Consider the following 27451-nt stretch of genomic DNA (forward strand, 5'->3'; position numbering starts at 1 on the left):
AAGAAAATAGGACCAGATTTCACAAAGACTACATATTTTTGCATTTGGCTCAACCCAGTTTATGCCCTGTCAATCATATTTATTCTTGTGTGCTTTAGTCTGGCAGTGGGGTGATGGTATTCCTGTTGCCTTTTGTATGGGAAGTTAAGTCCCTGCTCAGCTTTTCATGCTGTATGCCCATTCAGAGTATCAGCACTCTATCCATGAATCCCAGCTGCAGAGTAAGAGTGCAGTGGTGACTCTGGATCTAACTACTGCTCTGTAGCAACTCATTTTCCTTTCACATGACCTTTTTGCCCCATGATTTAAAAATGTCAAACCCAGAAACAAGTAGCTGGACAGTGTGAATTACTCAGAAGTGCTGGCTGCAGCCAATTTCCCCTACTAACAGAGAAGGAATCAATTTAGTCTTTCTTCTTTTTTTAAACCAAAATATACCTGAAGCTGACCAAAGAGCACATGGCTAAGTAATATCTTTATCAGAAGAACTGTTAATTGATTTTATATTAATTGATTTGTGAAGTCTTCCAAAATCTTGCCTGAGCTGCTGTATTTCCTTATGCTTAGGGAACTCCTGCATCTTCCCAAAGTAAAAGAGTAGGCTCTCATACTGGAGTCTATTGCACCACTGCAAAGATGGCATGCAGCACATCATGTCCTGGCACATGGTATCTTGCAATCAGTGGACAGACTCTGTAAAGCAAAATTGAGTAACTCTATAGCAGACTGAAACATCTGTCTCACCTGCTACCTGTCTTGGCTTCATGCCTCTTGCACCTGATATCAGAGTCACCTTGCATCACTAGAAAAGCTGACAGGCTTCTGGAAGGTGTTTTGGATCTTGACTTCAGGTGTTTTAGTCCTTCACTGAATCTATCATTACTCAGTGTGGTACAATGCCAACTGCTGCCATTTTAATCCACACTAAATAGCAGCAGAGTTCCTTGAGGTGAGTGGAACTACTTAATTAGGAGCAAAGCTGTGAACAGAGTTTCAAAATCTGATTCAAGGAAATCTGGAAGAGACTTACTGAGAAACAGGAGAATGGCCATCTTGCAAAGCACTGCCTTTTCTGCTCACGTTCACGTGTGAGCACAAATACCCATGTGCACAGCACCTTTGTCTCTAATGGAAAATTTGCAGTCAGTTGCAATTTGGCTTGACATGTTATGCTGTGGCCAGATATTCAGAGAAAGATTTTGGATCTGAATTACCCATTTTCCTGCATAAAATTATTGGCTGTAAACCTTTTGGTTTTCTTTTTTCTCAACTAATTCTAATGACCATAACTGACTTCAATGGCTTGAAACTGAAAAAGAGTAGATTAGATAAAGAAGGAAGGATTTTCTGTGAGGATGGTAAGGCATTAGAAGAGTTGGCCCAGAGGAGCAGTGGATGCCCTGTCAGTGGAAGTGTTCAAGGTCAAGTTGGATGTGGCTTTGAGCATCCTGGTCTCGTGGAAGGTGTTGCTGCCCATGGCAGGGAGATTGGAACTACCTGGTCTTTTCAAGACCTTTCCAACACAAACCATTCTATGATTCTGTGACTTCAGTTCAGCTTCTCCAGCCATTTTAAGTAAGTAAAATATATTCAGTGACAGTGATGATTGATCTGCCTATCATATAAGGAACTATGAAGCAGTTTGCAGTATGTTAAAGACCTAAGTGTTTCTTGCCTATATTCAGTTTCTCTTTTGTGAAAAAAGATGTCATCAATGGCAGAGTTAAGGAGAGAACTTCAGAAGAGAGGTAAGCAAGCAATGGCCACATTAAAACTCCATAATGGATAATGGAAGGAAACTTGTTTTGGTTCTCTGAACATGATACAGAATGAAAAATGTTTACCAGTGTTCATTACTAAAAACAGAGCCAGGTCATTCTGCCTTTCTTCCCTTCCACTGCCACTGTAAACACTCCCTCCTAACAGACCCTTTCAAATAGTTTTGTGGTTTTAGGCATTATCTTGCACATCATGCTGCAAGATGATGATGCTACATGCTGCCTTCCCTACTGAGAAACTATTATAGCAGGCTGGACAATAAAGGTTGCCTGCTGTGACGAATGCTGGCTACCCAAGGGCAATGACATCCCTCTTGACTTCACTTCTGAGTTGCTGCCTGTGCCTCCCAGCAGACCTATATGAAAGATCTTAGAGAATAAACTGATCCTCAGTGTTGCTACTTAATCTTAGCTGGTAAAATAAATTTCAAAAAATCCTGAAAAAAGGAAAAGTGTTCAAAGTGGTAAAAAAGGAAAAACAGTTTATTGTTGTGTACAAAGTAACCAACTATCAAAATTCATTTTGTTAATAGGAGGAGGAACTGCAAGTTAGCACAAATAGAGGAAAAACGTTTTTTTAGTCTTCTCTATACAGCTTGGTGGCTTTATTTTTAATTTTGATTTTTTTCTCAAGGCTTCAAAAAATGTATTTCAACATCTGACTTATGTATGGTTGCTCCAAACTGCTCATGAATAAAGCTGATCAAGACTTCTTATTGATCAGATTTTGATTTTTTTTCTCTCAGACAAAATAAACCCAAGAATGCTGCATTTATCTGCTTGTAGGAATATTCTTTTCATGTATTTAGATAATTGCAGCAGTAATTTTATCAGTTCTTAATGAATTTGGAATTTCAAAGTATTTCTAAGAGTAAATTTCCTTCTGTTTTTGTTATCTGATGCTTGATTTTTATTCATTTTGCATTTAGCTTTTGATTCCATTGGAATCTTGAAAAGTTTGTAATACAAACTGTAGCATTCTGAATATAAAGGTTTGGAAAACTGCTTTAACTTTTGTAATATTGTTTCGTTTTCAAATCTTAGGGTCAATCCAATTAATCCTACAATATTTTCCTGATCTTCAGTGGTGATGTGCAATGTTTTTGTTACAGCAAAGTGCACTAGCCTGCACTCCCTCTAACAGGTTATTCCTAATTCTTTCAGAACCTACTATGCAACAGACATATTTGATTGCTCAGAGTGCAAAGGCAACCAGAATGACCTATTCATTGCTTGTGTCTCACTCCCAAACCCTGTAATTAAGTCTGACTTTATTGAAGCTGTAGACTCTTACAATGTAGTGACATGGACTTGCAGGCTGTTGCCCAAACAGAGCATCCCAATATCTAGAACCTGGAAAAAGCAATGCTTTCCAAAGATTCTTAAACAGTTGTGATAAATTTTCTTTTAGAATAACATGTCAGGAAAGAGATGCAAGAACAGTTTCACTTGCACACACTGTAGTGTCTTTTATTAGGTGTGCCAGGATTTGCAGTGTGCCTGCAGCTTGCCTGGCTTTCTGGCTTGCTGAAGGCTATGGCATCTCTACAACTGGGGTTTCCTGGGCTCAGCTCCCAGCGTGGCATTTTTGCACTTTTTTTTAGGAGATACTCTCAATGGAGTCCTTTGAAGCTATTCCAACAGTTGCATGGGACCCACTCCTGGAGATTTTACCCCAAAATCATTAGCTTGACCTGTATTCTTAATCAGCTGTAATCAGTTTCCTATATATTATTATTATTATTATTATTATTATTATTATTATTATTATTATTATTATTATTACCAAAATGCTTATTCTGGTTGCAAAACCCTGTAATACCAACATTACCCTTGACAAGGATGATTTTCAGTTTCTCCAGTAGCCATCTTTTGGAGTGCCAGGGCAGTGCCAGGGCCAACAGCTACAATAGTCTTACCTCTTGTGATACTGTCTCCCTAAAATCAGCCTGGAAAAAAAGGTGGTAGATCCTGTGTTTGAAGGTAGTTTGGCAGTCAGGGACCTGGTATTCATTGTAGTGAACTGATATCTGAGCAGCCCTTTCTCAAACCCTGCAGAACAGCCATCTGTGTTTGGCATACCTGGAACCCAGAGGGGCTGTCATCTCAGCTGGGGTGCAGATGGGGAATTCATCAGCACTTGAGAAAATGTAACCTTGAGACTGATGTCTCCCACAAAAGTTGTAAAAAGTTATAATCTGCTGTTGTTATAAACTTCTTGTAGCAATAGGAATACCATTATTGGTGAATACATATAATAATTTAAACTGTAGGAGAGGCACAAGTATTTATATTAAAGATCTCTAATTCCCATGTTTAGCCTTTTGCTGGGAGGAATTACACACCATGCAAAATTTTCTTGGAACATAGTTTCAAATGCCAAATTAAAAATCTTATTTTTTATTAATAAACTATTTGAAGTGAGTAGCCTTGTGGGCTGTTCATTCCAACAGCCTATGTGGTCTGAGAGATGTTTTTATGTACTTGAAGGGATCATATTAATACTCAGCTTTAACCCTTGGTATCTTCTCTGCTACCTTCCTAATCATAAATTTAACATGTCCAAATGGCAGATTTTGAACATAGGACAAAGTTACACTGGGCACAAGTATGAATTCAGAGAGGAGTGGCTGGAGAGCTGCCCTGCAGAAAGGAGTCTGGGAGTGCTGGATCTGGGACAGCCTGTCAGTGGGAGCCAGCTGTGTGCCCTGGCAGCCAGAGGGCAAACTGCATCCTGTGCATCAAACACAGCACCACCAGCTGGGCTGAAGAGGGGATTATCCCACTTTGTTTGGTGTTGATGTGACCTCATCTTGAGCACTGAGCACTGCTCTGTACCCCACCATGTAAGAAGCATGTGCAGGTGCTTGAATGTGGCCAGAGGAGGACACAGCTGGTGAAAGGGCTGGAAGTCACCATCCTGTCAGGAGTGGCTGAGCACTTGGGGGCTCATCTGTGGTGAGCAGTGACAGGACCAGAGGGAAGCTGTGGCAGGGAGAATTAGGTTAGATTAGGAAAAAGGTGGAAATTAGAGGTGGTTGGGCACTGGAACAGCTCCCCAGGGAAGTGGTCACAGCACCAGGCTGACAGAGTTCTAGCAGAGTTTGGACAATGCTCTCAGGCATGTGGTGGGAGTTTTGGGGTGTCCTGTGCAGGGCCAGGAGTTGGACTCAGTGATCCTTGTGGGTGCCTTCCAACTGAACATGTTCTATGACTCTGTGGTCTGTTCCTTGTGCCCATGGCTATAAAGCTGCTACAGAAGGGTATGTATGACATAGGTGCCTGTTCAGAGTTTTGGCAAACTTGTGGCAGCTCAGGACTGTACAACCCATTTCTTTAGTTGTTTTTCTGGTCAAAGGCTACATTGCTGTTGCAGAATGCGAGATTCTGGTAGTCTAGATCTGACTATTTTTCCTTTTTTTTTTTTGGCAGGGGGAGAGCAGTAGATGAAGTAATTTGAAAGCTGCAAGAGAAAAAAGGAGACATGTCAAGAAAATACAGAAATATATTGCATTCTAGTGCAATTCAGATAAGACATTTCTTATCTGAAGTTGTAAGGGATGTAAAAATAATTTTAATCTATTCTTTGAGTTGGTTTCTTCTTACCAGCTCTTGGTCTGGGAACAGCAGAGGTTTACAGCAGTGCAGTATTTCCTGTACTTCTACATGACAGTGAGCAGGGTGATGGTAAAATATGATGCATTTGGGCTACTTGTTCTAGCTTTAGTGTCAAAGATATTTTGGCCCCACAGATGATTGATGGACTAGATATTTTATTTTTTTTATTTATTAGTCAAACCTTAACTCCTATGAGCTTAATGGTTTCCACACTAAGATATATAGGAAGCTGGCTGAAGCAATCACATGAATAAATTCTTTTTGAGACGTGTGGTATATTGCTGAGTTCCAAGAATTTACAGATATGAGACAGGAAATGATTAGCTGTATAGGAACACTGGGAAAAAATCTTGAGAGAAGAACAGCAAACTGAATGTTAGTTACTGATGTAGACTGATGATGAAGAAGAAAAATACCAAAATGGAATGTAGAACCACTATCTCCATATGAAAGATAGTAAATAATTTCTATTTTACTCAGTTTCCACTAAATACCATCTCCAGTTTGGGCATCTATGGTTTAAAATGTAAATAAGGGTGATCAGAAACCTAAAAAAACATGATGTCTAGTAAAAAATTAATTTTACATGGATGTTTTGTGTAAAAAGAAAAAACCACTGGGGACACAGTAGAAAAGTGCTTAAATATGTCAAGTGCTTTTGTGAGAAAGAGTAAAGAACTAAGTAAACTTTACTGCTGGGAAAGTAACAAACAACAATCTTGAGTTGTGGCAAAGAATTCTGGTTTTGGGAAATACTCTGAGGGGCCACCTTTTCCTGGGGTCAGTGGTAGGAGGCAGGGACCACACACCCCCTCAGACCCCTGTGACAGCAGAGAGCTTTACTGGTCAAACTGACTTTGTACAGGGGGTTTGAAACACCCTGGTCTGACCTGCTGGTTGGCCTGATCCCCACCCAGCCCAGCCTCCTGACCAGTCTGCAGCTTAGCATGGAACCTGAGTGGTGAAGTCCTTGTGGAGATTTGAATCCAACCTATCCCTGCCTCATCTCAGGGCTTGTTTCACTTCTAGACTGGCTGAGGGTGAAGATCTGATATGACCAAATTTATTTGGCAGCTACAAGCCAGCTGCAACTGATGCAGGGAACAAATATCCAATGTTTAGAATCACAAAGGGTTTCAGGTTGTACAATCTCTATCCTTTGAAGTTTTTAACAGCAGGTTATAGTTAGGCCAACATGTATTAGAAATGGCTTAAATAAATAATATTTTGCTTTGGACAAAGATTAAACAATAAGTAGTCTCCTGATAACTTTTAACTGTCTAGCACTCTTCTGTGTTCATTAAATTTCTGACAGTCCTGTGATCCACTTATTGTTTGTTCTAGCAAATAGAGCCTTAGAAGTTGAGCTTCTTCTTCGCTGAGTGTATCATTGGCTGGTTTCAGTTTTGGGGTGCTCCTGGGTTTTTTTCTCTCAATTTTTTTGCTGACTTTGTAAAATAAATAAATGTGTCTTCTAAGAATAGTATCTTCTGTGAGAGTTAATTTTGTAACTTCTGCTTGGAAAGAAAAACAGTAGAACTTGGTTTGTTGATCTTTAGGAGTGAAAAGTTAGAACTGTGGCTGCAGCCAGTGTTTTTCAGGGTGGTACTGAGAGACAAATTAGTGACAAATTGCCTTTAGGGGCCACAGTCACACATGAGCCTTTTGTGTTATGATAAATCCACCTTAGCTACAGCTGTGCTTGGTGGGGTGAAAGCTGCAGAGTGCCAAGAAGTGGAATACTTTACTTATTTACCAAACTGAAAGGGTAAGATTTGCTCTAAAGGAGCTCTTTACTCATTCTTATAGATCTGGCCCAAAATTTTGGTCTGAGAGTGACACAGGCTGTAGGCAGCAGCACTCTTGGATCTGATTCTAGCTGAGAACTTCACTGTACAGCTTTCATCTTCAAAAGGAGCTGAAGTAGAAAGCAGCAGAACTGGATGTATATAATTTGTGAAAGGAAAATAAGGTGCTGTAAATATTTTATATTGTCATTTCTGTATTTGTGACTCAAAAGATAGCATGAAAATTATTAATTTCATTAAATGAATGGCAGTGACACAACCACAGTGATTATGAATGAAAGGGATATTTTGGTGTTGGTAACATAGCAATAAGTAGATAGACTTGGCAGCTGACTGGGGAGACTTAATAAGTGAACTGAGAAGAGCTTCATTTAATACAATTAGGAAAACCTGCATTACCAAATCTTGAAGTATATTCTTCAACCAGCTAGTGACTAAGCACGAATACTCTTCACATTATATTGAATAAATGTCATTCTTTTTATTCTCTTCTTTTTAAATAACAAGCTAAACAAAATGAAAGTGTTTGAGTGTCTATTTAATAAGATATTGATATATTGAAATCACTATTTCTGTGTAGTTAAGTGACATCTTTAATTGAGATATAAGTAATTACCACTGGAGCTGTAGCTAAAATGAAAATCTTTGTCATAGCATTAGTTTAAAAGTCAAAGTTTGAAGAACAGAATCTATGTATTCCTAAGATGAATCTAGTACTGTTTTCTCTAGCTTCTGTAATTAGGTACAAACCCCCCCTATTATACCTCTTTTTATGATAATAGCTAATAAACTCATGTACTTGACTTGTTCTTTTTCATTTATCTGAGTTGTACTCACTCTAGTCTCTTGAATTAGTTCAGATAATTACAGCCAAAGCTTTTACTTCATTTGCCTATCCTCCAGAAGTTTCTACCTTTGGTTAGTCTGACTGGAGACTCAGGTCTGTACTGCTCTGTTCCCTGCTGCTGATCACATGTAGCTGACATTATTTAATCTGAGGAGAGAGGGTGTTTATCTGTTAAAAAATACAATGCTTGTGAAATCCTGGATTAGCTTACAGTGCCACTATATTTCAAAATAGAGTAAAAGAGTACAGAAAAGAGCAGCAAATCAGCTTTGGTCCCTGGAATTGTCTTATCTCTACATCTTTATTTATATGGAATTACTTATGATCCCTGCAGTCCTCCCTCTGCTGCTGCAAATTATATAACTGTGGTATATTTTGTCTGCAGCATATGGAAATCTGATACATTTTCTCAAATGGTTTGTAATCAGACAGAAGTAAAACTGGGTTTACGTGGCAAGGATTTGGTGGTGGGGAAGTTGCAGGGGTGGCTTCCCTGAGATGACATCAGGAGCCATCCCAATGTCTCACAGAGCTAGCTCCAGATTTTCCAAGGTGAATCTGCTGCTGCTCAAAGCTGAGCACATCAGTGATGCTGGTGGTGCCTCTGTCATAACTGTTATAAGAAAGGGTAAAAAACCTGTGGGGCAGCTGTGAGAGAGGAGTGAGGGGACAAAGAGAGGAACAACTCTGTACACGCCAAGGTGAAGAAGGAGGGGGAGGAGGTGGTCTGGGTGTTGGGGCAGAGATTCCTTGCAGACTGTGGAGAAGAGCAGAAGAAAGTAAAGTGCCCTCCCTCAGCCCTTGGGGAACCATGGTGGAGCAGACATCCACTCTCACCCACTCTGCAGCCAGTGGAGAGCCTGTGGCACAGCAGTGCAAGCTCTGAAGGAGGCTGCAGCCCACAGACAGCCCGTGGAGAGGAGCCCACGCTGGCACAGGTCTGCTGGCATAGGTCACAGGACCTGCAGGGTCCCCTGCAGGCATCACAGGTCACCCCTGGAAAGGACTCACCTTGGAGCAGTTCATGGAGGGCTGGTTCCTGTGGGAGGAACCCCACACTGGAGCAGCTGAGATGAAGTGTTTTGGGGTGACCACAACCCCCATTCCTCATCCCCCCTGTGCTGCCTGGGAGGGGAGATAGAAGTCAAGAGTGAAGTTGAGCCAGGAAAGATGAGAGGGTGGGAGAAACTTAAACAAGCTTTATAATTCTTTGTAAATAAAGAAAAATAATGAAAACCTGATCAGTCCTGGATATTGCCTGTGAATCTTTTCTGTATTCATGCCGTTTTCTCCACATCCACTGCTTAATTAACAATAAATAATTGATGGTCCAGCAATTCTGCCTAGAGAAGGACAAGCAGTTTTTAGCAGTCTTACCCCCTGCCTTCCCATTTTAGATTTCCAAGGAACTTAGATTTTAAGACCATCGAAAAGATGTAGAGGAATGTCCCTTTATCCTGAAAGCTTAGAAAAGGAAGCTCTATGTGCTACCATGAAGGTGAAGGAGGGTAAAATACCCAGGGCAAATGTTTTTTTTTCCTGTCTTCTTCTCCAATTTAAAAATCAATACATTTCTTTAGCATGCCCACAGAGATCATGCAAAGAAATCATTTCCTATTACAGTAGTTAGGGTTTGTCTTGAATTGCCTACAGGCAGAGTTGGATGATCTAATAGGGAATGAGTGATAGAGCACAACTACATCACCACACTGAATATATTGTGTGGATTTAGTGACAGAAGCTATACTTGCTCTTTCCTTCAAGCAGAAAACAATCTGTTATCCTGTCATTGTATTTGTACCAGCATTATATTTTAATGATCTCAGCTTCAACCATCATTTCACATCCCCTTCTATGTTTTCCCTTCTTCATACCTAGACTTATAGCATCACAGGATAACTTGGTTTGGAAGGGACCTCTGAAGTATTCAAGTAGATCCTGCTCAGAGCAAGGTCAGCTGTGAGGTCAGTCCAGGTTGTTCAGAGCTTTATTCTGATGAGTTTTGAGATCTCAAAGGAATGAGGCTGCAGAACCTCACTGGGCCACGAGGTTCAGTGCTCACCTGAACTTGCTCCAGTTTATCAGCGTCCTTCTTGCTTCAAGGGCAGGCTGCTGAACTGGGTGCAGTATTTCAGGAAGGGTCTGTGACTTTTTAATAAAGCAGAATGATCCTTCCCCTCTGTCTGCTGGCCATGTTCCTGCTAATAAAGTCTGGAATGCTGCTGACTCATTCTCAGTTTGCTGCCCTTCCAGCCAGGCAGTGCCCAGCCTCTGCCATTGCAAGAGTTTCTCCCTTCCTAAATACAGGACTTTGTGTCTGTCATTGCTGAATTTCATGAGATCCCTGTCAGTTCATGCCTCTAGCCTGTCCAACTCTCCCTGGGTGGCAGCCCTGTCCCAGGCTTAAGCTGTGCCAAGGGAAATATAGGTTGGATATTAGGGAAAAGTTTTTTATGGAAAGAGTGATAAAGTTCTGGACTGGCCTGCCTGGGGAGGTGGCAGAGTTGCCATCCCTGAGTGTGTTTAAAAAAAGACTGGATGTGGCAGTGGGTGCCATGGTCTAGTTGAGGTGTTAGGGCTGGGTTGGCCTTGATGATCTTGAAGGTCTCTTCCAGAATAGGGGTTCTGTGATTCTGTGTGATTCTGAGCATATCAACTGATCTCTCCTAATATGAGACCATCTGCAAACTGGATGGTTGTGCATTACATTGCCTCCTCCAGGTCTTTGATAAAGATCCTACTCTGTAATTCTTCACAAACATATTTTGCCATATTTTTTTGCTTTAATACAATTGTTTCTTAACTGAAAATATTTTTATTCTTGATCCTTGTGCTCAGATTTACATGGCTTCAAGCAGTCAGTGTGAATCTCTCTAAATTATGCTTAAATATATCTCGTGCAAATGGAGAGGTTCACTGAGATTTTGTGCCAGTTTTAGTGGCCTCTTTAAGACATTTTAGAAATCAGTATTGCTGTTAAGTCAGAGCTTTCAGAATTTATCTCTAAGTAGATAAATGATATTTCACATCTGCTTCCATGCAAAGCGACTGTTCTCAGGAAAGTGGTTTTCCAAGGCTGCCGTGCCACTTTGCCCTGAGGACAGTACCTTCCACCAGAGAGGGAGTAGATTCAGCTGAAAGGCAGCAGTTGACACAGTTACCCTCAATAAACCAGAGAAATGCTACGGGAAACATTTCTGTGCAAAACCAAAAACTTTCTGTGGGAAGGAAAAAAGTCCAAAGCTTGAATTAGTTTCATTTAATATATTGTGTTACTGTATCAGTCTTTTTTTCTTTTTTTCCCCCCAGAAAGTATAGTTGTGCCTCGTGGAAAAGGAAGTTGATGAGGCCAGCAAAGTTTCTGCTGAGATAGGTAGCAGTGCTGGGTTAATGGTTGAGTTTGATCTTAAAGGGTTTTTCCACCCTAAACCATTCAGTGATTCTGTATGCAACACCTTCCTTTTCCTACTTCTCCTACTTCTGCACCAGTCACCTTCAGAGCAAGGGAACCTGCTTCAGCTACTCATCAATTTTATACCTGTTGGTTTCCCTCAAATAGCTTGTCCCGTTTCCTGAGAACTTCACTACCTTATGTCAATCCCTAACATTTTTATTTATATCCAAAAAGAGACAAAAAGCATCAGAGCCCTTCAGTTAAAGTGCTTGCAAAAATAAAGGCAGTTCTGCCTACTAATGTAAGATGTTTATGAATGGTGTTCTTTACTGGAGATGGAAAAGATCATCAAATGATTGAATCAATTTGGCTTAAAATTTTCCATGTCAAAGTTCCACTGATGCTCACGAGATCATAAGCAAGTGCCATTTTTAAATATGGGAGCTGGACTTCTAGGTCACAACTTAAATACCTCTGAAAATTGGATTCTGGAGCTTGAACCTTGTTATTCCTAAAAGAAAATGATTGCCTGACTCAGATCTCTGAGCACATTTACACATTTAGGCTCTCTGTTGTATAATCAGCTGTCTGCATGGCTTGAGACACTTAATACGTGCACTGGGGCAGAGGCTGAGTTGCAATCCATAATCTCATCATGTTTCACCTCTGAGCTGCATATCTGACAGTATAGGCATAGCTTCTGGTTAGCCTGACAATCACAAATAGGGAACTGGAGTGTGACTTCTCAGAACACGCTGGGAATGTGTATGCCCCAAAACCATTGATTTTCAGTTGGAGTGGACACTTGGCCTACTTAAAGCTTTCAGAAATTCCCAATCAAGACAAATAACTGGAAGCAGGCGTTTGTTATGCTCTCCTTGTAGAGGGACTGGTGTTAGTATGTGGCAGGAAGAATAATTGCATGGGAAGGAAAATGTACTTCAGGCTGATGATACTTGTGCTTCTTGCCCAGCTGCAAGGCTGTGATTCTGGAACAAGAGGGCATGGAAAGGAAGAAGGAGGCTCCCTTCAACTCATTGCAGCTGTACAAGTTAAGGAGACACACTGAAACAAACAAACAAACAAAAAATACCCAAAACCCCTACACAAACCAAAAAACAAAATGCTTTAAGAGCAGCTGGTAAATTGAGACAAAAATGTCATTGCCTCAACCCATAATGAAATATAGTGCTGTGAAAATGCTGCTTCCCCATCTGGAAGTAACAAGCCATTTCACCTGGTGTCATTTTATCTGATCTGACATGGAGACGTGAAGTCCCCTAGAGCATCCTACAAATTTAGAAGGGAGTTTGTAGACAAAAATTCTCCTGTCAGTCAAGATCATGTAATCACAGCTTCTTCCTGATGGACAAAACATTTGTATTTAGGTATCACATTTACATTTAACAAATCAGCTAAACTAAGATAGAATGTCTGAGTTTGTAAGCTATTTTTGCTTTAGACTGAACATTTGGGAGAAGGGCAGAGAGGTTGCACTAGCATCAATATTATGCATGGTGAGGGCAGTGGGTGTGTGCAGTGGCAGTCACAAGGGAGGTGAACCAGGGCTGGGAGCTCCTGCATTCTCGTGGGCAGGACCTGGTGGCAGAAACTTCATCTGGAGGGGCTGGCACATGCCTGCACTTTCCAGGTGCTACTTAAAGCTGCTCCTTAGGCAATGGTGGAGCAGAGTGCTGTGAACAGGTCGCTTTTGCCGCTGTTGCAAAAGTGGCTTGATTTGAGGAGCTGGGAGGATGCAGGGCATCCAGAGCACTGCCTGGGCTTCTCAACATAGTTGCTTTTCCCAGCTTGTGCAGCATTTTGAGCCTCTGCTTTTAGTTCTGGGAGCTGCTTCTGGATGCTCCTGGGAATGGCTGAATCCTGCTTTGGGAGGGTGAAGCTCCTGGGGAGCAGCAGTGCAACCTTGCCCCACCTGTAAGTGCAGCAGGGACATGCAGCATCTCTGCTCACACTTGCCTGCAGTGGTGTGGAGGGGGGGCAGGGGTGGCCTCAGCACCCCACAGGGCATGTTCCCTGTCACAGACTGGTGCCAAAGCCCTTTGCACGTTGGAGCCCTTGGCTTGGGTGGCACACCGAGGGAGGCTACTGCTGGTCTGTGTGGGGCTGCAGAGCCCCAGGGGCCTCTCCTGGGAGCACACACTGAGTGAGGCACTGACTCACCTGGGGAAGGAGCTGCTGGAGGGCAGTGCTGCCACTGAGGGGGACCTGGGCAGGCTGAAGAAATGAGCTGGCAGGAATCTTACAGGAATCTTCAGCAAAAGCATGTGCAAGGTTTTGCCAGTGGGGTGGGATGACCTTGTGTAAAATGATGGGCTGGGGATGAAATGCCTGGGAGGCAGTGGTACAGAGAGGGATCTGAGGGGCCTGGTGAACTGCAGTTTGCACGAAAGCCAGCAGTGTGCCCTTACAGCAAAGAAAGTCACCTGTTTCCTTTGGCTGTGTGGGCAAAAGCTTAGCCAGCAGGTCAGGGGGGGATCCTTGCCTTCTGCTTGGTATTTGTGAGACTGACTGTGGAGCACTATGTCCAGTTTTGGGCTCCCCAGAACAAGAAGGATGTGAGCTTATGGATACCAAATGAGCTGGCCAGGGGACTGTAGCAAATGGCATTCAACAGAAGGGTGAGAGAGCTGAATCAGCTCAGGGTCAGAAGAGATGGCAAGAGACCACCTTAGTACTGTCAACAAGTGGCTGAGTGAAGGGTGTAGAGGAGGTAGAGCTAAGTTTTTCTTGGAGGTATGACAAGAAGCAGTAGACACGTGATATATAATAGTATATGATATATAAGAGTATATGATAAGAGGCAGTAGACACAGGGTATAACATGGAAAAATCTGGTTAGATGTTAGAAAAAATATTTTTACTGTGGTGGTGACGAGGTACAGGAACTGATTTCCAGAAGAGGTTGTGAACATTTTCAAGACCCAAGCTGACATACCCCTGAGTAAAAAGATCCAATTATACTTGCTTTGAGTTGAAGGCTGGACTAGGCACTTTCTCCTGACCTAATTATTCTAATATTCTAATCTCATATTTTTACGTAAAAGTTGGAATTTCTCTTTGTAATAGCAATAGTAATAAATAGTAATAGTAGTAGTAACAATAATAATAATAATGATGATGTCTTTCTGACGTCTGTATTAAGTAGACCTACTGCAAGAAATTTATTGTTTATAATAAGAAATTTCTTGTTTTCTTTCTGGAAAAATTACTAATTTACTGAGATAGTCATTCCACAAATTGAGCACCAAAACACAGTTAAGATATAAATTTATATAGCTTTGTTCAGACTGGAAGTTCAGGAAAACGTGTTTTGCTGCTTTCAAGCTCACACATTTCACTTGGGCACATGAATTTCACTGTAAGAAGCAAGGACTTTGAGATGTTGCACTATCATATAGTATTATGCCTAACTCTTGTTGAGTAACTGCTCTAATAATGTCAGGTTTAAGCCCTACTAGGGGGATTTAGTCTTAGGGTTTTTTTAACTTTTATCTCGTGTTTCTTAGCCTTAGCATACTTTTGCTAACCTTTTTACTTCTCTAAAATTACCAGGTATTCCCTGAAGTTTCACTGGAAGATGTTTACTATGTATATTTATTTTTCAGGCTATTAAAATCAAGGGTTTGAGTTTCTTGATTTAAAAATATCTCTTTTTCTTCTCATCCAGGTCTATATAAGCAGCCTGTGCAGAGCACTGCATTCATAAATGTGAAACAAGCCCACACCATCATGTTTGGCACTAAGAGGTCAGTTTCCACTGTTTTTGTTGTGCTTTTCATCTCAAACAAACCAAAATAGTATGGCTGTTGTGACTAATCTGAAATTTTTACATTTTCTAAAAATATTGTTATACAAAACACATCAGCTAGATATGTTACTTTTTCTATTACAATGGTTAGGTTTGCTTTGCTGTAAAGCTCTGGTCTACTTTGTCAGGTACGTGGAACGCAGGCCAGGTAGCCTAAATGGCAAATAGAATCCCCAAGGCAAGAATGCCAAATGTATAATGTGTAAGAATGCCACTGTACTAGTGCTGGAGGACATCCCTCCTGCTTTCTAGTATGGAAAATAACACTAGGACAGCAAAGCACAAGGGTAAGATAGGTTCTTTTCTGTCATTTTAGGGAGTCTGTATTGATATGAGGTAGTGTCCATCTGTTACTCTCTGTGCTTCAGTGTTGTAGCCTAAATGTCTCCAAAAAAATCATAATTTTTGAGTCCATGGAATCTATTTCCTGCATCTTTGATAAGCATCAGGTAATCTGTATCTGTCATCAGACAGTGTGCCCCTGCTTCCCCCCCAGCTCCTGCAGCCACAGGAGCCCTCCTGGCACCCTGGGCACCCTCTCAGGTTATCAGCTACTGCACCTTTGGGTCTTCTGCAGGGGAGTGAGATTTCCCTGTGAAACAGAGATACTATAGACCATTCCCCTCATTGTGAACTCCCTGGTTTTTTGTGCTTGTTGGCAGGCTTGTGGGTTTTTAGTAGAAGCTAGTCAAAGGCTTCAGCACTTGTGCCCCCATTGCATGGCAGCCTGTGTTTGCCCTGTGCAGCAGCAGAGCTCCTTCAATCTGGTACCTGGAGAAACACCTCACGCTTCTGAATTGTGAAGAGGGGAGGCTGCCTTCCCCTTCCCCACATTTGAAGCTGCATCTTGCATGTCTGCAGGAGTCAGAGGTGGCAAATGATAAGAAAAATCAGTATTTTGGTATTCTGAAGCTCCTGCTTGAGTTGCACGAGGCTTTGGTGTGAGCTGCAGCCTTGCTGGAGTCAGGGCGCTGCCAGGGGCTCCCTGATCTCCTGTGCTCCCACTCACAGGGGCAAGAATTCAGCAGGGAGTTTGTGTCTGGCTGAAGGGGGACTGGCAGCCAACTCCAGACTGCTACCTTGTATACAAGATACAAAAGCAATGCATTTTTAGGGTATCTTTGCAGTAGAAGGAGACTAGTTTTAGATAAGGACAGAATCTGTTGTTTCGTCAGTGTGACGAGTATGAGATAACTGCTGAAGAGGGTACAGTAACAATTACATTACATACAATTACCACTTCCCATTTGAGGATTTCTTTTTTTAATTAGTTGTCTCTGCAGAATATTGGTGCTCAATTAAATCAAAGACATTCTACTAAGTGAAATAATTTATTATATTACAGGCAGGTTAGTTATTTTTGCCAACCCCTTATGAACTCACTACAGCCTGACCTAAACAATTTTTCCATCCTAGGATCACCTCTTTATCTTTTCTTAGTGTTATAAAGCAATGGCAAAATTAAGAATTGTGTTTGATTGCTGGCTTGAAATTTTATTTTTTTTATCTTTTTCTTCATACATTTAATCTTGATTACTATGCAAATGAAAATTCCTCATAAAGAGTATTACAGGCAATGTGAAATTCTCTTCCATATCTACAAACAAGGTTTTATGAAAAAAAAGTGCATTTGAGGAGCAGAAGCTCTTTGTTCCTCTGCTGTACTGTGTTCTGCTATGCCCCACTTTATGCAGATTGTTCTGAATCACTTGCAATTAAAAAAAGGAGGGAAAGAGTCACAGTGGACCTCCATAATAGTAGCCTTCTATGTGAAGACATTACAAGTATTTTGAGATTGGTACCATGTTTTAGTTAGGCAGTGATTGAGTACTTGACAGATATTCTAACTATTGCAGTATGTTTTGAATTTAATTTTCATATAGAAGTATTTATTGTGACCAAGAAAATCTTGAGGTTCTACAGATTATTTTTAAAGGCTGTAAACTCCTATAAATAAATCGCCTCTGTTGAGAGTTTTTGAAGCCTTGGTTTGATACATTAGTTCTTTTCCTAAAAAGAAATACTGTATTAATTTGGAAATATAATGAAGAACAAATGTATTTTTCTGGAGGAAAGGATAACTTAAAGTTTATTTTCTTGAAAAATTTGGTTTTAATTAGTTCTAATAAGACATTACGAATTATAATCTCCGTGAAACTTTTCATGAAATTGCATAACTTTGACTCAAAAGTGGAGTTATCTCCTGTCACCAGATCATTGGAAATTGTCAGGCGTATATAGTATCTCAACTGCTTTTTCATTGATAACTTTCTCCTAATTTTGCATATAACATTAATTTTTAGTGGATAATCCCTGTTGGATGGGCTGGTAAAAGTGACTCTCCAATCACAAGAGCATTGACAAACTTTGTGTGTGAGGCAGATATTTCTCAGCTGCTTTATAAGAGACTGTTGCTAATGTGAACTGACAAAGCTAACAAAGAGGTGAATTCCTCTTAATTTCAGTTTAATTTGAAAGCTGATCCCATGATTTTAAATGCTGAAGTGTTGTTCTCTGTGTTGCTATTGTATTCTCCTCTCATCTCTCTCTCTATCGTGCTATTTTTTCTCCAGTTAATTTAATCTGCAATAAACACCAGCATTGAAATAGCAGAGGTCAGTACCTATACCAATGAGTTCCTGTGTGTTGTATTATTCATGTTTTATACTTACTTCCATTTTCAAGAGCAATTGCTGATACCATTCTCCTCATGTGGAACACAAAAGTATTTCAATAACTTTAGGGAAGGGATTTTTACTTTGTGGGAACCAACCTTACGTCTTGAAGATGCTCTGCAAAGAGAGTCCCCAAATCAGTGCATCCCCAGGATCTGCAAGATCGATCTTGTTGGAACCCTAGATACTGAGAATTTTAAATTTTCTGTGCTGAAAGGCACAGAGCCACAAGAGAACACTGCATTAGACCTAAGACTGTAGAGAAGGCTTCCAAAATTGATTAATAATACTGGGATTACAGGTGTCTAATTAATTAAAAGTGTGATCTCACAGAGTGAATAAACTTAGATTTAAGATTTTAGTATGTAGTAATATATGAGAGCCAAGATAGAAGGTCTGACTGTCTACCTACCACTGCTATCCTGATGTTCAGGGATATTGTATTTGCAGGGACCCCCATGGCAGGGAGGAATGATGAATCTGACTCCATGTTCTCAGAAGGCTAATTTATTATTATATTATATTATATTATATTATATTATATTATATTATATTATATTATATTATATTATATTATATTATATTATATTATATTATATCATATCATATTATATTATACTATACTCTAGAATACAGAAAGGATACTTACACAATGCTAAAAAATAATGAAATCTCATGACTCTCTCCAGAGTCCAGACACAGCTTGGCACTGGTTGGCCAATGAGTGAAAGCAACTCACACCAGAATCCAATGAACTAATCACCTGTGGGTAAACAATCTCCAAACACATTCCACATGTAAGCACAACACAGGAGAAGCAAATGAGATAAGAATTGTTTTCCTTTTTCTCTGAGGCTTGGCAGGAGAAAAATCTTGAGCTTTTTTTAGACAATGTGAATGCCATACAGGGATATCCTTACCTGCAGTTATTTGTGTTCTGCAGTTTGGAAACCTCATGTTGTATAGCTCATTTAAACTGTCCATGCAGCTGGAGAGTATTTCTCCTGTTTGGCATGCTCAGTTTTCTTTTCCTTCTCTAGCCTAGATTGGAGTGCTTCAAAAGATAGCCTAGGTGACAAATCCAGCCCTCAGAGCCAAGCTGTTTGGTCCCTAAATGACTTTAGCAGATTGAAGGAAGCAATTGTGAGAAGGAAGATGTGAGGAGTACAAGGACATTTGCTGAAGTGTGTGTGTGACAGTGCTCCGTTCCTGGAGCTGCATCCATTTGTGCCTTTGTTAAGAGCCTTGCACATGGTGCATGTCTTAGTTGGTCTTGCAGAGAATACCACATTGGTCCTGTAAGTCCTGAGGGTCCTCTAGTACCTCTGGGTAGTTAGAAATTAGCTGCCACATCCAACTCTGTCTGTTTTCTGCAGTAAGTATGGTGCCTCCTTCTCCTCCTTTGGTTTGAACCTCAGGAAGGTCCATAGGGCTAAGAGAGTGGCTCTTGTGTGATCTGCTGCCAGCACTTAGGCTGTTGAGGGCCAGCATTACCAGGTTTAACTCAAACTGTTTTGGAGAAAGAAAGAAAAAAACACCTGGCCAGTGTTACCAGGTTTAACTTAAACTATTTTGGAGAAAGAAAATAAAAAAAAAAAGAGGAAAGGACTCTGATTTTTAGGGACTCTGATTGCCCTGATATGAACTCAATTTTAACTGTACTCTTCTTTGTGGAGAGCATTTTATTTATAGAGTGTGATTCCAGCCTGAGGCACTGTGGGCAATAGAGCTGGTAGCTTCTGCTGGGTGCTGATGGCTGGTTTGGTGTTTTGTGATGGTTGGCCAGGTCAGTCTTGGCCAGTGGTCCAAGAGTTTCATAACACAGCATTTGTTTCTGGAGGCAAATAGTTTTCTTTCCAAATTGTACTCCAATCAGCCATCCTGGAAAGCTGCAGTCAATTTTCTTAGGCCAAGTCTGTCAGCAGCAATTTGAGTCCTGTGATAAATAGAAAATAAACCTCTCTTCCAGTGTCTTATCATATTGCCATGTTTATAAATCTAGATAATAGTTAAGCTGGACAAATAGTATGATTGGTATAGGAAGATGATGAGATTTGGAAAGGCACATCAGCTTTTTAGTCACTGACAATTACTGACTTTCTCATATCTGATTTTCATTAGAAAGTTAAGGAAATAATGTTTATTTCTGTCATACACTCCTGATATGAACAGACTGTAGTGTTTTCAAGATTATTTTCAAGATAATATAAGCCTAATTTTTTTGTTTTCTTATAGTTGCAGGGAGACCATGTTTACACAGGGTTTCTAAATTTCATGGTTTTAATTGCATTAGACCTGAACTATTGCTGTGTTTGTCCTGACACCACTGCCAGGTTCTAAAGCATGGCAAATGGATGCCCACAAAGCCCTGTCCATTACTGAACACTAGGATCATATGCCAATGTTTTTTCTTTGGGATTTGTAAGTGTACAAAAGTAATTATCTGGTTTGACCCTAATTCTGGTGCTCACCATCCCCTTTCTTTTGCTTTTTAATTGGAAGTGACACTCCTTGAATGAAGCCATAGCATACTTCGTGTATGTATTCTCTGTTACAGAATGAACTTTTTTATTGCTGAACTTTTTATGGTAGTGAACTGCAAAATAATATCTATTGACATAGACTCTTTTTAAGCTCACTACCGACTCCAAAATATGAACATTTAATTTCTTGCACTGTTTCATTGTTTAGGGATCTGGAGGCTGACTAGTGTAAAATGATAAGGCAGCTGTGACACTTGGATTTTATTCAGCCAGAACAGATGCAGTCTAGAATACAGATGTACATGGGCAGCACAGTGTGTAACAGACACAGACAGGGGTACAGAGTGGGGAACAGAGCAGAACCTGACGCTGTGTAAGCAGTAGCCAAAACACTGATGTGTTACCAACAGTTTTTTAACCACAAATTCGAAACACACCACCATATGGTCGGCTGTGAAGAAAATTAACTGCATCCCAGCCCAGCCCAGTACAATGCAAAAACCCCAATCAGGCTTCATATGCTGAAGCTTAAGCTCCAATAGAATGACTGTATATGTAATAAAAGATGGAAAATGTTTTTAGTTTTACAATCCGTCCAATAAAAAATTTGACTTCCTACACACACAAATAAATTCACAAAATTTTTACACAATCATGAACAGCTTTTAAAAAATTTCTTGAAGAAACTGCATCCCTAATTAGAAAAAGTGAATCAATACCTGAATATATTGGATGTTTTAAGAAATGAAAATATAAAATAAATTTAAGTCTGTTTAAACTTTTCTAAACTGTTAATGTGTTCTCAATTTTATTTTTACAGAATTCTATTTCACAATAAGGCTCTACTCTGTCTTATGTAGAGCCTTTTAAAGGCATTTACATGAGCTAACCAGATAACTTGGCATGTATATTTTGATAAAGTCATCTCTATTTCTACAACTTCATGCTGTAGGTCTAATACTCAGAAGTATTTTATTATCCTAATTGTGTTTATTTGCTATATCTTGGAGTTTCTGTAGAAGTGTCTGATCATTGCCTGCAGATTCTTTAATTATAGGATTACACTTGCACTTCAGCTATAACCTTTACTACCACAAGTTCCTTCTTCAAAAGGAAGAAGATTTCAAAAGCTGGCACTTGAAAATACAAAAAGGACCTAGCACCTCAGTGACAGAATTGTTTTTTGTTTGTTTGTTTTCTTTGCAGTGGAATGAAGTGTTTATTTGTTTCTCAGCTGACCTCAAACAATAAATGTGTGAGCAAAACTACAGACACCTTTCTTTTTGTGGTTCCGGATCCCTTATGCTTTAGAAGATTCAGGAGGCAGAGAATTTCTGAGCAAGACCTTAAGAAACATTGTGTGTGTGGCTTGGCTTTTTACTTTACAGGGATGTGTTTCCTGTTACACCCTGTTCAAGCTCCTGCAGAAGGGCAAACTGCTGCCTTTCCATAATCAGTGGAATTCTTTTGCTTCTATTCTGAAAGTCAGGATTTCACATGAATTTTCTAATCATAGTCTTTAGCAAGAGTATGCAGGATGAGGAAAATGTTTTGTTTTTCTTTTTAAAAACTGCATTTGCAGGAAAAATATGCCAAGATATAAACTGAAGGTCAGTCTTGTTGAATGATGAATTCTGCTGAAGGTACTCATGCCCCAATTCAGTCATTTCTTCAGGCACAGGAAAGCATGAAGAAATTTCCCAGGCAAGGATGAACTTTTCTCATGCTCAGATTTCATGCTGAGCTTGGGCCTCAGTGCCCTGCAGATATCTCCTGTTAGTGGTATACATCTAGTCTTAGCAGGGCTGCTCCTGCTGGATTCTGGCTGCAAAAATAGCTTAGTAACATTTCTCTGATTTTAGGAAATGAAATCTGTAGATTAGAGAATTATTATTGCTTCTACATGTGTAACTTGAAATCACTCTTTTCTAATTCCAGCTTCAATGTGAAAAGTACCCATGTGACAATCAGCACCTAACAGAGCTAAGTGGCACTGTCCAACCTCTGCTGCATTTTCATATGGAAGAATGGCTACACTGGTGGTCAGAAATACATTTTCTCTCAGGGTTAGCTTGCCAGATACATCTCTGAAGCAGAACTGGTACCATATAATGAAAGCAGTTGCTGTGTCTTAAGGACTTTTTGAGATGCTTCTGGCAATTACTTGAATTCTCAGATGTCTCCCTTGTTTTGGAAGCTTTTTTAAGTCCCTGCCCACAAGGACAACACTGTGTCAGACTGAAAAGCTTCTGAAAAGCCCTGCTCTTTATTTCTTAACAAAAATCCCAATATGCTGATAAAAACCAGATCTCATTTCACAATGTAATGTGTCTGCATCCTGCTTGTATGTGTACAAAATCCCCAGGTTAAATTTTCAGCATGGTGAATAATAGATATCTGCACAAGTCCCATGCTTTGTTAATGGGATTTTTTTATGCTGCTCCCTGATACCTTTTTAAACACTCAGATTGGTGATGTATTTTATTATGGTGTTACAGAAGACACTTTGGTAGAGTGTATTCTGATTCTGTATTCAGCAACATGAATCAGTCCCAGGGAACGGGCCCAAATCACTGTCTGTGTCTGTGCTGTGTTGCTGCAGATAGTGGTCATGGGCTGTTGGCTCCTTATTTATGTGGCCATAAATTGCCTGTTTTGCTGACATTTTAAAGTAAATGAAGGATAGTATCAGCACTCCTGGCTTTCTGGCAGGAAGCCTAAGAGCAACTTGGTATGGCTTATGTGCCTAACTAATGCACCTTCAATGGAAAGTTTTAATTAAGTGCATGTCTGTGTGTGCAGAGAAGAAATCAAAGGCATTTGGTAAAAAGAAATTGTATCTGCTCCAAAGTCACTGAGGAGCAATTTGGTGGGAGCGCTACATGGCTTTCAATTAATTGGAAAATATTTTCATTATCAGAAAGGACAAAAAATCAGTCTGAAGGGAAGACTATACCATTATTCTATAGATCTAACCCATTTGCCCCATACTTGTTGTAAGATATCATGGTAGTACAAGTTAGAGGAGTAGAGGCTGTAAAATTAATCTGATATGCTGGATTTTATTGAGCTCCCTAATTGTAGTTATGAGGACAACACTGGAAACTGCTTTGTCTGGAGCCAGCATTTTTGATTTGTCCTTTCTGTAGCAGTTTCCAATCTTGCCAAAATCCAAAAATTCATTAATACAAATGAAATTTTTATAGCAAATATTTTATAACTAGGTAGCATATTAAAATTCTAGCTGTTGCAATTGAACTTATCACATGAGAATTTTAGCCTGAATTCCTCATTCTCACAGTTACAGGAAAAAAAGTGCACTCAGTTCTCTTCAGACTGTCTAGAGGGATTGTGCTTTATGAAAAATAGAAGGTCTAAGGAGCAGAGATAATTCATTTACCACTAGATATGGTTCATTATTTATTTTGGATAATGTTTGGTATAAAATTTATTGTTCTATCTGCATTACAGCAAAGCTCAAAGTGGAAAACCCTTTTTTTTTGTACAGGGCTTGTTGCGTCATATTGTATTTGTCTTTATCCCATTTAATCTTTTAAGGCCTTAATACAGAATGCTTTCCACCATTTTATCCATCTTTCAACCAAGGTAGAAACCTGCTTTATTGCTCACTAAAGGTTTTTTCCAGAAGAATTGGAGTTTTCTCAACACCCAGGCTGAAACTCTGCAACAAACTCTATGATGAGCTAGGGATGACCACACAGTCTTAACTTTTCTCCTTTTTGATCTTCCACCTGTAATGTAACTATGAGTTATTCTTTGCATTAAATAACCACAGTGAAAGAACAGCACTTAAGCCCTGTCATGGTGAGCTCTTTTGTTCTTCTGTATGACATCTTAGTTTAAATGAATGTTCTTCTGCGAACTGTACTGTCAGATGGAAGCTTCCCCCATTCCCAAAGCCCCAGGTGGTTTTTTAATTTTTTTTGTTTGTTTGTTTTTTGGGTTTTTTTTTTTTTCTTCTTAACATGGACAAGGTTATTTTCTGAATACAGAGTTCTATGTCTGGTTTCCTAATATCACAGAGATGTGGCTCCTGGGGCTGCAGTGTTGGAATGGAAGGATCCATGCACTGCAGCAAAGACAGGAAGGGAAGATGAAGAGGGGTATCACCGTTTATGTCAATGACCAGCTGTACATGGAGCTCTGGGATGGATGAAGAGCCAACCAATGGCTTATGGGTCAGGACTAAAGGGAGGACAGGGACAGGTGACATTATAGGGTCTGCTACAGGCCACCCAATCAGGAAAACCTAGTGGATGAGGCTCTCTGCAGACAGAGAGGAGCAACCTCATACCCTTTCAAGCCCTGGCTCTCATGGGGAGCCTCCACCACCCTGATATATGTTGGAGGGAGAACTTAGCAGGGCATAAACAGTTTAGGAGGTTCCTGGAAAGCATTGATGGTAACTTCCTTCTCCAAGGGATAGAGGAGCCAGAAAGAGAGTTGCTATGCTGGACCTTGTTCTCACCACACAAGAGAGGCTGGAGGGGAATGTGGAGCCCAAGGGCAGCCTTGTCTCCAGTGACCATGCAATGGTGGAGTTCAATACCCTTTAGGGCAGCAGGGAGAGTGCACAGCAATCTCACTGCCCTGGACTTCAGGAAAGCTTCCCTTGTCCCTCTTGAAGTACTCCTCTTGGTAGTGTAGCCATGATATTTTCTGAAAAATCCTTTCCTTAGGATTTTTTCTCCTGAGAAGCTGAGAGGCCTCAAGAACAAAATGTAAACAATGATTATCTGCTGCTGTGGAATGCAGCAGGTGGATCTGTGATTGGTCTCATGTAGTTGTTTCTAATTAATAGCCAATCTCAGTCCAGCTGTCTTTAACTGTCTCGGTCAGTGTAAGCCTTTGTTATTCATTCTTTTTCTATTTTTAGCTAGCCTTCTGATGAAATCCTTTCTTCTATTCTTTTAGTATAGTTTTCATATAATATATATCATAAAATAACAAATCAAGCCTTCTGGACATGGAGACAACATTTTCGTCTCTTCCCTAGTCCTGGGACCCCTGCGAACACCGTCACATTGGTAGAGTACTGTAGCATAAAGACTCGTAGGGAAGAGGAAATAAAGAAAACTGCTTGATATTCAAAGATCACCTTCAAACTCAGGAGAGATGCATCCCAACAAATAGGAAATCAGACAAAAATGTTTGGAGGCTTGTGTGAATGAAAAAAAATCTTCTGGGTAAACTCAAACTCAGAAAAGAGTGTGGAAGCAAGGACTCTTAGGAGGAATACAGAGAAATTGTCTGTGAAATCAGGGGTCAAATGTGGAAAACTAAAACCCTGATAGAATCAAATCTAGTCAGGAACATCAAGGGCAACAAGAAAAGTTTGTATAGGAACATGAGTAATAAAAGACAGACTAGGGAAATTGTGGGCCCTCTCCAGAAGAAAATGGGAGACCTTGTTACCTGGAGTATGGAGAAGGCTGAGGTATCCAATGCCTCTTTTGTCCCAGTCTTCACCAACAAGTGTTCCAGCCACAGTGCCCAAGTTGCAGAAAGCAAAGGCAGGAGCCAGGAGAGTGAAGAACCACACGTTGGAGAAGATCAGGTTCAAGACTATCTAAGGAACATGAAGATGCACAAGTCCATGGGACTTGATGAGATGCATCTGTGAGACCTGAGGGAGCTCTCAGAGAAGTTTCTAAGCCACTATCCATAATATTTGAGAAGCCATGGCAGTCTGGTGAAGTTTCCACTGACTGGAAAGGGAGAAACATAACCCCTGGCTTTAAAGAGGAAAAAAAATGGAGACCTGAGGAACTACAGGCCAGTCTGTCTCACTTCTGTGCCTGGCAAGATCATAGAGCAGATTCTCCTAGAACCTGTGCTAAGGAACATGCAAAATAAGAACTTGGATGGTGACAGACACAGTTTCACTAAGAGCAAATCATGCCTGAAAAATTTGGTGGCCTTCTGTGATGAGGTTACAGTGTTGGAGGATAAGGGAAGGGCAATGGATGTCATCTACTGGGACTTGTGCAAAGCATTTGACACTGTCCCACATGACATCTCTGTCTCTAACGTGGAGAGCCATGGATTTGATGGATGCACTACCAGGTGGAAAAGGAACTGGATGGTTGGTTAAACACAAAAAGTTGCTGTCAAGGACTCAATATCCATGTGCAGGACAGTGACAAGTGACATTTTGCAGGGTCAGTATTAGGCTACTGCTGTTTAACAGCTTTGTTGAGGACATGGGCAGGGGGATTGAACGTGGCAGGCACCCTTGGCTAGTTTGGCAATGACACCAAGCTGTGTGGTGTGGTTGAGATACTGGAGGGAAGGGATGCCATCCAGAGGGACATGAACAAGAGAAGTGGGCCCATTCAAACATCATGAAGTTTAACAAGGCCAAGTACAAGGTCCTGCACAATGACTGGGGCATCCTTCTGGGCAGAGGATGGATTGGGAGCAGCCCTGAAGAAAAGGACTTGGGGGTGTTGATGAGTCAATAGCTTAGGATGTGCTGACAATGTGTGTTCACAGCCCAAAAAGCCAAATGTGTCCTGGGCTGCATCAAAAGCAGCATGGGCAAAGGAGGCGATTCAGCTCCTCGGCTCTGCTCTTATGAGATCCCACCTGGAATTCTGTGTCCAGCCCTGGGGTCCCCAACACAAGAAGGAAATGAACCCGTTGGAACAAGTCCAGAGAAGAGATGCAAAGATGGTCAGAAGGGTGGAGCACCTCTCCTGTGAAGTCAGGCTGAGAGAGTGGGGGGCTGTTCAGCCTGGAAAAGAGAGGCTCCAGGGAGACCTCATAGCACCTTTCAGCACCTAAAGAGGGGCTATGGAAGAGCTGAAGAGGGCCTTTTTACGAGGACATATGAACAAGGGGTAATGTATTCAAACTGCCAGGGGGTATGTTTAGATTAGATATAAGGAAGAAATTCCTTACTGTGAAGATGTTGAAACCATGGACCAGGTTGCCCAGAGAAGTTGTGGGTCCTTGGAAGTGTTCAAGGCCAGGCCAAATGGAACTTTGAGGCACCC

The 27451-nt window shown here is 40.7% G+C and overlaps 1 protein-coding gene across 5 annotated transcripts in view; it reads left to right on the forward strand.

The window, feature by feature from the left end:
• OXR1 (oxidation resistance 1) overlaps positions 1 to 27451 on the forward strand; it is a 264414-nt gene that overhangs the window by 18475 nt on the left and 218488 nt on the right. For all 5 annotated transcript variants that reach the window (XM_059865204.1, XM_059865222.1, XM_059865245.1 and 2 more), the window contains exon 2: positions 15134 to 15212. In XM_059865204.1, coding sequence (XP_059721187.1) covers positions 15134 to 15212 — 79 coding nt within the window. The remainder of the gene's footprint in view (positions 1 to 15133; positions 15213 to 27451) is intronic.

The sequence above is a fragment of the Haemorhous mexicanus genome, chromosome 1 (genome assembly GCF_027477595.1).
Source record: "Haemorhous mexicanus isolate bHaeMex1 chromosome 1, bHaeMex1.pri, whole genome shotgun sequence".
Lineage (NCBI taxonomy): Eukaryota > Metazoa > Chordata > Aves > Passeriformes > Fringillidae > Haemorhous > Haemorhous mexicanus.